Genomic DNA, 13,908 nt, shown 5'->3' on the forward strand with positions numbered 1-13,908 from the left:
TCTGCTTCAAAGCGTATATTTTATTCTACTTTCGTTTCGTTTATATTTATTTAATCGGGCCATGACTCCAATGATAAAATAACTGTATCACCTTTTCAACGAAGTTAAAAAGTTCATTACTGAATTCTCTCTCTGTGAGTGCCCATCTATTATTTGCGATTTTTTTTTTTTTTAATTTTGAGCCCTCCATTCGATAGAGCATCAAAAACTATCTGAGAAAGTGATAGAATTTTTCGCGTCACTCTTTCCGTTTCCGAGATATTGGCCAAAAAGTGCCGGTATCGGGGGATTTAAGGAGAGCGTAGGTCACAGAGAGATTATATTGGCGTTGACCAATACATCCATAGAGAATGGAGACCATTTTGGTACCAAATAGTAACCGGTGGTCAATGGCCAACTGGCCACCGTTCCCCAAATATTGGCTAGAAAGTTCCGATTTCAGGAGATTTAAGAAGCCATATCTTGGGAACCGTAAGTCATCGAGAGATGATATTGGCGTTGATCAATACCTAAGAGGATAACAATCATTTTGGTACCAAATAGTAACCGGTGGCCACTGGCAAGTAGTTTCCGGAGAAGACTTTATCAAGGTTAGTGTCACGTATTCTATATTATCGAAGGTTTTTATTGTTACTGTTGTTATTAGCTACTATTTTTTGGATGTTATTATACAGGAAGGAATTAAAACACAAAATTGTTAGTTTTATAGATCAGCTGGATAGATCGACGCAAATTGGCGCATTTCTGTTCTGAGAGGATATCCAAGCTGTATCGATGGCTGTGTTGCTTAAAACCTTGTTCTCTGCTGAAGAGAACCAAACTTAGTTGTTGATTTTTAGTTTAACGTCCCTTTGAGCAGCAAGGCTATATGAGACGGGACCTACTGATTAACGTGGAATCCGAACCATATGAGCTCCCACTGGGAATCGAACCCGGGTCTCCCACGCCAAGAACCGAAGTTATTCAATATTTTTAAACTAAGGTATGAATTTTTTTCAATATCACGCCAATATTGATACGTAACTTTGAGCAATACAGAACCTATTAATTGAAAAAAAATATCATGTCCTAATGGTTTTATAGAATTAAATTTGGCACAATTTTCTTACTTGTGGCATATCGGGCGTGATTTTTTTTCCTGTTCCTTCTTGGAATGAGTTGGTTTCTTCTCCATACTTTATTTATTTATTTATTTAAATCCGCTGACTCCAACAGGAGAACCCCAATCACAGGAGTCTTACATAAAATATTACATCTATGTTATCAATTTAAAACAAACACTAGAATAAAAAAATATACAAAAAATAGAAAGAAACACAAAAATAAAAAATACAAACACGCACAAGAATGCCAACATACATAAGTATTCATGTTTCGAGACCTATTACCATTACCTCCTACTATTATGTGCTGCAATTTACAGACAGGGGTTTACATATACTCCAAATTTACATAAGTTTCCACCAAATTACAATAATTTTTCACTTTACAACTAAAATCCAAATCACATATTTTTACTAATTTGTTGTATGCTTCACACATTGCAAATAATGGTGATTTTTTATATCCCACTGTTTTGGGTATTTTATTTACCAAAAGATTCCTATTTCTTAATTTACATGGGGTAGCGTTAAAGCATATTCTTTTTAAAAACGTACTATCATCAATTAATCCATTGATAATTTTATATAGGAACATTTGCTGAGCTACAATTCTTCTGTTTGTTAATTTGACATAGTGAAATTCCTTTAATAACCACATATACGAAATTTTTCTCTGATATGATGAAACAGAATATTTTTTGAAATATAAATATCTTAAAAATTTCTTTTGTATTGCTTCAATTTCATTTTTTTGTGACTTACAACTTGGTGACCATACTATTGATTCATACTCTAATTTGCTTCGAACTATTGAATTATATAATATTTCAGTAACTGATAAATCATGGATATTTTTTGTACTTCTTATGATAAAACCTAACATTCGATAAGCATCATTCGTTATATTATCAATATGAGTTTTAAATGACAAGCTATTATTAAAATATACACCTAAGTCTTTAACCTCATATTTCCTTTCCAATTCAACACCATTTAAGTAATATTTACAATCAATATAGCTCCGCTTTTTAGTTATTATCATAAATTGACATTTTTGTAAATTTAGATACAATATGTTTTCAACACTCCAATTGTAGACTTCCGCAATATCGGATTGTAACATATATTCATCATTCTTATTTTTTATTTCTTTATACAATTTTAAATCATCCGCGTACATTATACAGTTCGAATGTTTAATTTTAGACGGTAAATCATTTACATATATTAGAAAAAATAAAGTCCTAAGTTAGAGCCTTGCGGTATGCCAGAACTCATTTGATAAAAAGAAGACTGATGACCGTTGTATGAAACATATTGTTTTCTATATTCAAGATACGATGCCACTAATTTTAAAAACAACAACTCAAACCAAAATTTGACAATTTATTCAATAAAATATCATGATTAATTTTGTCAAATGCCTTTGAAAAGTCAAAGTATATAGTATCCATTCTATTTTGTTTATGCAATGCATCCTGTACATCTTCAACAAAATTAATCAGATTTGTAACAGTTGATCTACCTGTAAAAAATCCATGTTGGTTCTGATAAATAAAAGACTTAACGTGATTAAAAATACGTATATAGAGTATATATTCTAATACCTTGGCTGGAGCACAAATTATTGATATCGGTCGGTAATTTTCAATTTTATTTTTTTCTCCACTCTTAAAGATTGGACTAATACACTCATTACTCATACTTACACTCATTCATGTTATTAATGGTGTTATTTAAGTAAGAAGTGTCATCAAGAAAATAGCATGAAATGCTTTTAGAGTATAAAGCAGTAATAACAAACTAGCTTATACTCTCTGAAAATTTTAGGACTAGAGCACTGTTAGTAGGTCTGACGTATCCTCACAGATTTGTTTTAAACGAAGTAACATTCTACGGTGTTACCTGTTAGGGAAGGGCGCCGATCCTGTGAGGCGAGGAGGCCCGGGCCCCCCAAATCTCATGTAAGCCCCACACTTTATTTATGAATCAGGGGTGTAGCCAAGGGGGGCCCATCGGGGCCAGGCCCCCAAATAGTTTCCTGCCCCCCCCCAAATGATCAGCTTTTAAAATATCATAGTAAAATTATCTCGCTTCATTCATTTAAAAGTAACAAATTTTATTGACAATTAATAATTTACGGTAAAATAGTATGGAGAAATATTGTTTTTCCATACCGATTTAAAAATAGTATAGTATCTCTTCCTTATACCGATTGAAAAATAGATTACTTTTTTGTGACAGCAGGTAACACAATTTACTGCGATTTATATATGACAGTTTGAAGACAAACGTTTTAACAAGGTACTACAAATACAGCCATAAATCAAAGGTACTAAACTGATTTGTAAGTACAGTATATTTCTATATGCTTCAACAAGTGTTTTAAAAGACATAGAGGATGGAAAATTTGGTGAGAAAAAATGTTTTTATTCAATTTGGATTTCATTCGCTCTCTGTTTTATTTCTACTCAGTGTAATAAAATAATTATGTTCTTTTTTAGTCAGAATAATAAATACCGGTAAGTATTTTTGTCAGGAAACCGTAAAGAAATTAAGTGAAATTTCAAAGAAAATCAATCTTGTGTAGATAGGTTCTGTATACAAGGTCTTAAATTTAAATATAAAGGTAAGCAAGAAAAGTTCTGTTGCATTTTCACCCACCACCTTCGAACATCGGTATGTCACCTAACCTGGAAGATCAAAACTAGTCCCCATCAGCATCGACGACCTTCTGAAAAAGTTCTGGAAGATCATGGAATCCATCGCGGTAGAACTTGGTGGGCCATGAAACGAAGAAGGTATCAGCTGCATTTTGGACTTTTACTAGGGATTTGAACTGGCGTCCTCTAAGGTGATTGTCCAAAGAATGGAACAGGTTATAATCGGACGGTGTAATACACGGGGAATATAGTGGTTGCAATATTGTTTCCCATCCAAGGTGGAGAAAGGTGTCCTGAGTAATCCTAGCCACTTGGGACTAGCGTTGTCCCGTAAACGAGGACCCATTTGCAATTCAGAAGTGATGGCTCTAGAGTTTTGAGATTTTTCTTGAGCACAGCTCAACTGTTGACACTACACAGTTGCATTGATACTCTGACCAGCTGGTAGCAGTTCCCGATGCACGATGCACCAAACACACAGAAGAAGCTTCTTCTGGTACAGTGCTGGTTTCGGCTGTTTTGAAATCGGTTCATGGGATGCAAACCAATTATGACGGCGCCGTGGAGCTTCGTATAGGACCCATTTTTTTTATCACATGTCAACGTCCTGTCCAGAAATGGCTCCGAAACAGTAAATAAAAACAGGCGACTGCCGCGTTGCCTTCTGGCCCGGAGTCAAAACATGTGAGTCCCATCGACCCAACTTGCAGTGGTTCCCAAGTTGATGGATGTGCTGCCGAATGGTTTCTCCACACACTGAATTGTAGTCCCAGTTCCTCTTTGTACGTGTGTTGGTCTTCTGGTACGTGGTGTTTTCGGGTGTTTCGTCATCGTCCTTAAACTTGTTAAACCATCGCTGCACTGTCCGCGTCATCACGACACCCTCACCAAAGGCCTGGCATATCTTTTGTCCCACTACAGCGGCGTTTGACCTCCATTTAAACTCGTTCAGCATATATACTCTTATGACGCACTGTGAATGTCCCATGTTCCCTCTGTCTTTATGTAAGTTCACTGTGTATCTGAATTGCCACAACCAGGTAGTATGTTGGATATATCCACACCAACAACTGACGTTCGCCTTATCTCCACTCGCATTCAACTCACGGTGTGAGGTCCAATTGAACACACACCTCCACGAAAAGGGGCAGAACTTTCTTGGTTACCTTTATAGTTATGCACAAAAGTATAGCGTTTGGTCCCAGGCAGTAGTTCTTGATTAAGCATAATAAAAATTATCTTGAACTAGCAGCGTTCACCCCGCTTCGCTGCGGTCACCCCGGAACGCAATAAACTTTGTTACTTAGATAATTTTTACTTTTTCGCTTTCAAGTGATATGATAAAAACCATAGAAGATTGCAGTAAATGTTAACATTATATCGCCTGTCATTTATGTTAACCCGCCCCGCTTCGCTGCGGTCACCCCCGAACGCAATAAACTTTGTTACTTAGATAATTTTTACTTTTTCGCTTTCAAGTGATATGATAAAAACCATTATAACGCCTGTCATTTATGTTAACCCGCCGAGTGACACGGTCATGCGGGTTGCATATACATACGTTTATTTTTATACCTATGATGAACTAACAAAGGATTTGTACGTAATGGACACCTGAATGGTCAATTATCTCAAGACACTGGTAATTGAAAATTAAAGTGATATGATAAAAACCATCTAGGGTCCAAATCCTAATAACCCCCCAAAAATAAAAGAAATTGGTTCAGCCGTATTAGCGTGATGAGCGGACAAAGGATTTGTACGTTCTCTTTTATATATATAGATAGATATACGTAATTTATGGATGGTAATAATAATAATATTATTATTATTATTATTATTATTATTATTATTATTAAGAAAAAGAAGCTAAAATAGTGTCTTTAGTTTTCCAGAAGGAAACCAAATTTTCCTTTCTTTCAGGCCTCACAAACACTAGCAACAACACTTTTTTTTTGGCTTTGTACATTGTAGCTGGCCCCCCTCAAGAACGACGGGCCCCTCCTACACAAACCTGTTGGCTACACCCCTGTTATGAATATACAATATTTGGCATAATTTGAATTCAATTTGTCTTAAAATTCTCATGTATTCTTTCTGCATTTGAATGCCCCCCCCCAAAAAAAATACAGAGAAATCGGCGCCCTTGCTCTTAGGCTAAAGGAGGTGGATGATTAAAGAAATATGAAGAGTTGAGGGAATGAGAATAAACTAGACAATGGGAAAACCACGAGGAAACCCATGAACACTTCTGGAAAGACACACGTGCATGTCGGTGACCGATATGAAAAGTTTCTTGGCCATGTGGGTCAGGTAATAGGTAGTAATAGGAAAGAGGACATATGGTGTTGCATGGTATGGTGGGAGCCAGTGTACGAAGTGGGGAAAAAAGCAGAGGCGGTATGTTTTATTACGATTTTGACTCGACATACTGGCTATCTAAATGTTAAAATACAGTGAGGGTATTTTGCCTAAAATATTGTATTTCTATTATATAATGACTGAAGACTATTGGAGAGCTTTTCTGTAATTACGGAGGGGGGGAAGAGGGAGGGAATCTGATTTATCACCAATAACTTTCTAAAAAAAAATATCCCCTTATGTTAGATTATAGAGAATTATACACGAAAATGCTCAAAAACCGAGTTTTTATATTAACTTCTGCGGGAAAACCCCTGGACACTCCACTCGACTAAGGGGTATTCCAACCCCCCGAAAGATCCGTCCCTCTTAGCAGATAACCCCTAACAACCCCATGCTCAAAACACGATATTACGCATTCAGGCAAGAAGACACATATAAGAATGAAACAATTCAATAAGGCACATCAAAATATAAACTAGATCTCATTAAAAAAAAAAATATTTCTACATAAGAAATAAAATCTTTTTACGTGCAAAGCTATTCGTCAAGTACTGTGTACAAAAATAGATTTATTAAAGCTATTTAGCAACAGCTCTCCAGTGACGGTATGTGTCGTCAACTGAAAAACCAGATGCGGTATGCCTTCATCACTGAAAAACCAGAGGCGGTATGGCATACCGTCTCACTTCGACCGCTGGTGGGAGCGCCATTGAACGCATCTGAAACGATCAAAACCAGCAAGTACACAGTTCCATGGAAGAGCACACGGACATATCTAGGAACAATAGTACAATCTACACTGAAAGTAATCCCCCTCCCTTCATCTCCCCTGCCCTCTTTGATATATGAACGTATGAGATTATCACAGCGAAAACAAATTGCAACTACATTGAAGACTGGTTTTTTACTTGTGCATTCACATTGGTCACAAGGGATGAATAATATCATGCGGTACCTCGTAATCAAAAGCATTGCGGGTGCGATTTCTAGTAGGTTACAACTGGTTCGAAACGGACGATATGGGTATGGGTAATTTGTAATGGTATGGGCACTGAGAAAGATTATAAAACCATAACATAGCTAGTGCTGTAACCAGCATTCGAAAATCGAGATAGTAGATGGCCTCTTCCTTCACCATATTGGTCATATTGAATGCACCTGTCATAGGGCATACAGAAATGACTGATGATTAAGTGTAACAACTTTTGCATTTCAGTGTTGCCATAACATGTAATAGCCATGCATATGAACATACACAGCCACATAAAATATTTCAAGTACAAGAGTAATATACTTTGTGCGGCATTGAATTCATACGTCCAATATTCGCGTGATGTCAGCAGTAGGTTTTCGATTACGTTCTATTTTCAACCCTGTCAGTTGTGTTCACTCCAGGGGCGGATCCAGGACCAACTTCTGGAGGGGGGGAGGTTGTCATACTACTACTTTTAAGGGCTCCAAACTTTGGGATGGGTTTTATTTATATATATAAAATAGGAAAGTTCTTTCTTCTGGGGGGGCGATCGTCCCCCCTGTATCCGCCCCTGGTTCACTTAGCCTATTATTCAACCACAGGACTGTTGAGTGGTAGGAACAAAATGACCAACTATCAAATTGAGGATCTAGCGGATATTGTTTTCGTGTAGTGAAGCTAGTGGATGTGGGGAGCGGCAACCAGATTATATCAAGCAAGATACCCCGCGAGACAAACCCCTCATCAATCCATGTTTGCGAATTTCTTTGTTCGGCTACACCGAACTGGGTCTGTGCTACCGGATGTGCGCGACACCGGTGTTCTGCAAACTCTCACGACTCTTGATTTGGAAGAGGATGTACTAGAAGCAGTAGCACATGAACCGTCAGTAAGCGCAAGAGCTGTTGCGCGAGTGCGAGGAACAAATCATGTCACTATATGGCAAAATTACAAGTATAGCAGTTAAGTGCATATCATTTAATGAAAGTGCATCCTCTGTCAGACAATGATTACGGTCCACCTGCGAACTCCTGTGAATATTTTCATCAAATGCATGAGCATAATCGTGTATTTCCAACGCAGATATACTTTAGTAATGAAGCGTGCTTTACAAAAGATGTGTTGAATAGCCGGAATAGTCATATATGGGACGGGGAACATGCACACGCTATAATCCATAGTGGTCGCCAATACACGTTCACAGTGGATATCTGGGGTGGTACTTTGGGTTGTTAGCTCATTGGTCCATATCTTGTTGCAGCTCGATTAAATGGAGAGTTTTATCGTTACTTATTGGAAAACATTTTACCAGAACTCTCGGAGATTCCACTAGAACTTTGTTAGTGCATCTGGTTCCAATATGACGGAGCCTGTCCCATTTCTTAGATGATGTGCGGAAATACCTGAATCGTGTGTATCCCGAGCATCGAGATAATATAAAGACGTAGAGGTGTCCCGATGCGAGATCTTTGATGGTATCGAACTCGCATATATCGAATCGATCCGTCATATGGGAAATGGAAAACAAGTTATTTCTTCATAGTAATTTATGTCTGTTTTATTGGTGATTGACTGTGCTCCTAGAAAAAATATACGACGAAAAAATCAACGTTCTTTGGAATTTCATAATATGTCAAAGATAAGTTATTTTCTTCTTCTTTTGCACTGTAACAGTCAGTAATATAATATGGTTGTGTACTTGTAATAATATTGAGTGAATAGGCATATGCATTGTATTTACACTGTCAAAAGGCCACTACCTAGAGAATTGTCAAACTATTGTTAAGTTTGCTTATATATTGAACTATATGTTATGAGTTACATTGGAAATTTTGCCAAAATTATATAATGTACAAGTCTTGTGTTGTACCTTGACAAAGGGAGTAGGCCTACTTTACCTACGTTAAATATTTGTAATGATAGCAATTACTGCATAAAATAATCCCCACTCACTATTAAAAGGAACAAAAAGCCTATCTGTCACACCAGTCGCACATTATTTATCGATATTCTGTAATTTAAAAAAAGTATATTTGTAGATAGGTTTACGTTCGCTTTAGAAGACGGTTTTACAAAATTGAAGATTTATTGGCATTACTCGAGCAGACGATTTTACCAAATTTTGACATATTTCATACATTTTCAAGGTACGGTAGAGCTTTGTATTTCTTTTTAAAGACCATGCACTAAATGGGGAGCTCCATTACTACATGCAGATTCACTTCAGGAGGGCTCTGTACAAATTCAATGTGGACGTATGACGTAAAAACTACAGTGAATAAAATATGAAACAACTTGTGCTAGGTGGCCTCTAAAGCACAATGCCATGTGACAGTCAGAGCAGGGGCCCCGAGCGGTAGCGAGCGAGGGGGTGCATCCGTAGCGAGCAGGCGCGTCAGCGACGGAGGGTATTCGCATAAACATGGAAAAGCACACTTACATATACAATACTTTCACTATAACTCAAAATTCATTTCAATATGCTACGCACTGACAGTAATTACTTATATTCACACTTCCATTCCTTCGCGAAAAATGTTTTACATCGTATTTTGCCTATAAATTTTCTATGTGGTAGAACCGTCTGCTCGAGTGAACCCTTTATATTTCGTATATAGTATATAATTATTTTTGTTTTGGTGGAATTTGTTAGTTAAAAATCACAGGCGCTGCGATTTACCTTTAAAAATAATAATTTCCGAGGTAGTGTTGTAAAGCGTAGAGCGAATAACGTAAAAGGTTGTAGCATTTGGTATTTTTCAAAATCTACGGCAATTTTCAGGCACTTGTTGCAAGTTTGTCTTCCAAAAATTTTCTTACTTCCACTTCGCTTACATCTGCATCATTAGAGGGATTAAGGTTAGTTAAATACCACAAGATCAGAGCGCTGAGAAACATGACAATAAATACAATATATGGCAGAGGTAGATAACTAGCCCACCATATGTGTATCATGAAAATTTATAGATAATATATGATGTGAAACATTTTTCGCGGGGGAATGAAAGTGTAAATATAAGTAATTACTGTCAGTGCACAGCATATTGAAATGAATTTTAAATGATAGTGAGAGTATTGTATGTATTAGTGTGCTCTTCCACTATCCTCGTGTATGCATGTACCCTCCGTCGCTGATGCGCCTGTTCCCTAGGAATGCACCCCCTCGCTACCGCTCGGACCCCTCTTCTGTGCTCCTGCTTTGACTCGGTTGCATAGCATTCGTGTTTTCTAGTGGCTACCTAGCACAAGTTGTTTAATATTTTATGCACTGTAGCTTTTATGTCATACGTCCACACTGAATTTATACAGTTCTCCTGAAGTCAGTCTGTGTACGTACCAAGCAAATGTAGTTTGCTATACACATTTATTAAAATTAAAGTTTTTATTAACTGCATATACTATTTAATAATGTAATTAACTGGATCAAAAAAAAATAACTGTAACTGTAGGAACTTAAGTAAAACACATTAAATTTAAACCGTCAAATGGGGTGAATAGAAACATGGGGGTGAATAGAAACAAAACTCCCAGATTAGTTTTGGATTTATCTGGACGATAAATTAATCAAGAAAACTGAAATTTCTTAACATAGTCTTATACGGCTAAAGTGTCCAGGGCAGAGACAAAATGTTTTACTGAGTTGGGAACACTGAGGTAGACGGCAGTAGCATTAATGTGTTACTGAAATCTTACACGGTATTTTAGCGCTCCTTAAACTTTCTTGGTAAGTATGACATTTTCATATTTGTTGCATTTGAGCATATGCCTATTTTGTAGTTTGTTGTTTCATTTACTGACGTTCATAGTAAAAGTTTTCCTTTTGTAAATTATTTTTAATCAAAATTTAACTTTACTGGGTTATTGTTATGATTTTTAATTAGTGGGGTGAATAGAAACACTTCTTGGGAAATTCTTGAAATTCCTCAAGGAGTGGAAAATTCTTGAGGAGCAGAAAAAAGGACCTGATAAGAATGTATCAACCATCTCTAAGAACAAATTTCCAAGTCTTCTGAAAAAAAAAAAGTGTGAAACTGAAGGAGGAAAATATCAGGGCTGGATTTGAAAAGTGTGGAATTTTTCCCCTTTGTCGAGACCAAATACTGAGGATGTTGCTAAAAAAAGACAATGAACGAGAAGAAACAGAACAGCAAAAGTCATCTCAGACTGTAAACCGTTCCCTTATGGATCTTCTCAGGAGCATGAGAGAAGATGAAAAAATTAAATAAGGGAAGAAGAGAGTACGAATAGATGTTTCTGGTAAGAGTTTTGGTTTGTTTTCTGAAAATGATACATTTTCATCAAATCACAACGAAACTCAACCTACTTTTGTATTGTCGGAAGAGGAGAAAGACAACATTCCAGACGATCACGAACTAGATGATGGTTTTCTAAAGCTGGTGATTTTGTTGTGGTAAAATGAGAAGCTAAAACTCGATGAGACTATTCAGCACCCAAGTGCAAAAATGGGAACATGATGCATATGTGGGAGTGTTTTATAAGAGAGCACATAAACAATGAAATTTTCAGAACGAAACTGTTGGGTTTTATTAGGAGTTCGTCAGCACACTTTAAGTATATGATAACTTTCGGGCCCCTTCGTGGCTAAGCGGTTAGCGTACGCGCCTTTGGCGTGGGAGACCCGGGTTCGATTCCCGGCGGGAGCTCATGTAGTTCTGATTCTACGTTAATCAGTAGGTCCACGTCTCATATAGCCTCGCTGCTGAACGGGACATAAACCTCAAAATCAACTCAACTCATGATAAGTTTCCCTGATGATTTCAGTGGTTTAAATCTTATTCAAATATCATCAAAACTATATGGTCGTTTATACCTATATTGTGCATTGTATTGTTTTATAAGTTTGTAACTTATGTAATACTGGTCTTATTGAACTAATATCTTGCAGGTATCAATTAAATCGTTCGTTTCAACAAATACGCTGTTTCTTTTTTACCTTTCCAATAGTATAAAAGAAACAACAATGAAAATAAAGTAATTGTTTCTATTCACCCCATGGGTAGGGGTGAATAGAAACATTAAGAAAAATCAAGGTGAAGAAAAGTGGAGTTGATAAATTAATATGACGTTTACTGAAATTCATTAGCATATTAAGACCTTTCTTTTGGAATAATCTGATACGCGAAATCTTTAACATTACCAGACTTATATTCTCATATAGCCAAAAATGTGTTTCTATTCACCCCATTTGACGGAACTATGGAAGCGGTATTGTCCACTATACACTGCAGGCACAACGACGATTACACGCTCACATCATAGAGACATGACACACAAAAGCAACTGGTCTAACGGCTCTTTTTCAAACATACACTTGTCCGCCCAAAAAGAAGGAAATTCCGAGGCTTGACAAAAGTGAACCCCGGAGCCCTCTGCGGGATGGATAAAATACTATTTAAGGACCAGATCTTCAAGGAAGGGCGATCGATCCGAACATAGCCCCCCCTTAAATATTATGAGATATGTAATGCTACAAAATAGAAAACACTATCAAATCTACAAAATTAACAAGTAAAGAAAATCGAAACACTAAATGAAAGAAATACTGTAAGCACAATATGAAAAAAAAAGAAAAATGAAAATAAAGACACGAGATATGAATAAGAGTATCATAAACACGAGATATGAAAATTTGATATTTGAATGCACTAGTATATCTAACCATTTGCATCAAACGGCAAATGAGACAGCTTCGCAATGGAGCGCCTTAAATCTCCAGCAGCTGTTCTTACGGTGACAGCTCGCACAAGTCCATCGCTATCACTCTGGATGTCTTTGATACGATCCAGCCTCCACTGAAGGGGAGGGAGGTGAGGCTCCTTTAACAGCACCATGTCTCCTCCTTTGAGGTTGTCACGCCGGGTACCAAACTTTGGCTTCTGCTGTAGGCGGGATAAATGCTCTTGAGACCAGCACTACCAACAGTGTTGTACCATTTGCTGCACTAATTGCCATCTCTTCACATGGAACATTTTCGACAAGGTGAAATATTGTCGGAACAGCAAGCATCGGTTCTCCTATAAGGAAATGTGCCGGTGTCTGCACAGATAGGTCATTAGGTTCTTCAGATAGGGGAATAAGCGGACGTGAATTCAAAATCACTTCAAGCTGGGTCAAGATAGTATTTATCTCCTCACAGCTCAGAGTTGCATTACCCACAATTCTTTTAAGATGATGTTTCACACTACGTACTCCAGCCTCCCACAAACCACCAAAATGAGAGGCATAGGGGGGGATTGAAATGCCATCTTATGTCCTTTTCGCTCACTAGGACGAAGTCCGCTGGTTTCCCTCCGTATGCACACTGTGTTGGATCAGGTCTCTGAGCTCCTTATGGCTCCTACGAAATTCTTGCCGCAATCACTATACATATCACTAGGAAGCCCTCTCCGAGATACAAAGCGTTTTAACGCCGCTAAAAATGACGCACTGCTTGCGTCAGACACTAGCTCGAGGTGTATTGCTTTAGTCGCAAAACATACGAAAAGACCGATGTATGCTTTGTATTTTATTCGGCTTCGCCCATGACTGTTTTTCAATAGGAACGGTCCCGCATGGTGTAAACCTGTGTGAGAAAAGCATCTACTAGGATTTAGACGAGCCGGGGGTAACGGTCCCATAATTTGAGTTTCTGGTCTGGCCTCGAACCGATGACACATTTTCGAATGATGCTTCTTATTAAATTTCTGGCACCAACCACCCAGAATCTTTGGCGAAGAATGGACAAAACTAGTTGAGGACCCCCGTGGAGCGTATTTGAGGTGCTTCCTTTGAATTAAAAGCTCTG

At 37.5% G+C, this 13,908-nt stretch overlaps 2 protein-coding genes across 3 annotated transcripts in view; one reads left to right on the forward strand and one right to left on the reverse strand.

Moving 5' to 3' along the window:
• Hmgcr (HMG coenzyme A reductase) overlaps positions 1 to 13,908 on the forward strand; it is a 514,078-nt gene that overhangs the window by 83,381 nt on the left and 416,789 nt on the right. The gene's annotated exons all lie outside the window — the stretch shown is intronic.
• LOC145679218 (uncharacterized) lies at positions 13,436 to 13,780 on the reverse strand. The gene has a single exon (XM_081749806.1). It carries the CDS (start codon positions 13,778 to 13,780, stop codon positions 13,436 to 13,438), a length of 345 nt encoding a protein of 114 aa, XP_081605932.1.

This window comes from Thermobia domestica, chromosome 2, assembly GCF_964235325.1.
Source record: "Thermobia domestica chromosome 2, izTheDome1.hap1.1, whole genome shotgun sequence".
NCBI classification, from domain to species: Eukaryota; Metazoa; Arthropoda; class Insecta; order Zygentoma; family Lepismatidae; genus Thermobia; species Thermobia domestica.

Excerpts from the sequence above, each read along its gene's own strand:
- LOC145679218 (XM_081749806.1), bottom strand. The coding sequence starts at position 13,780 with ATGTGTCATCGGTTCGAGGCCAGACCAGAAACTCAAATTATGGGACCG.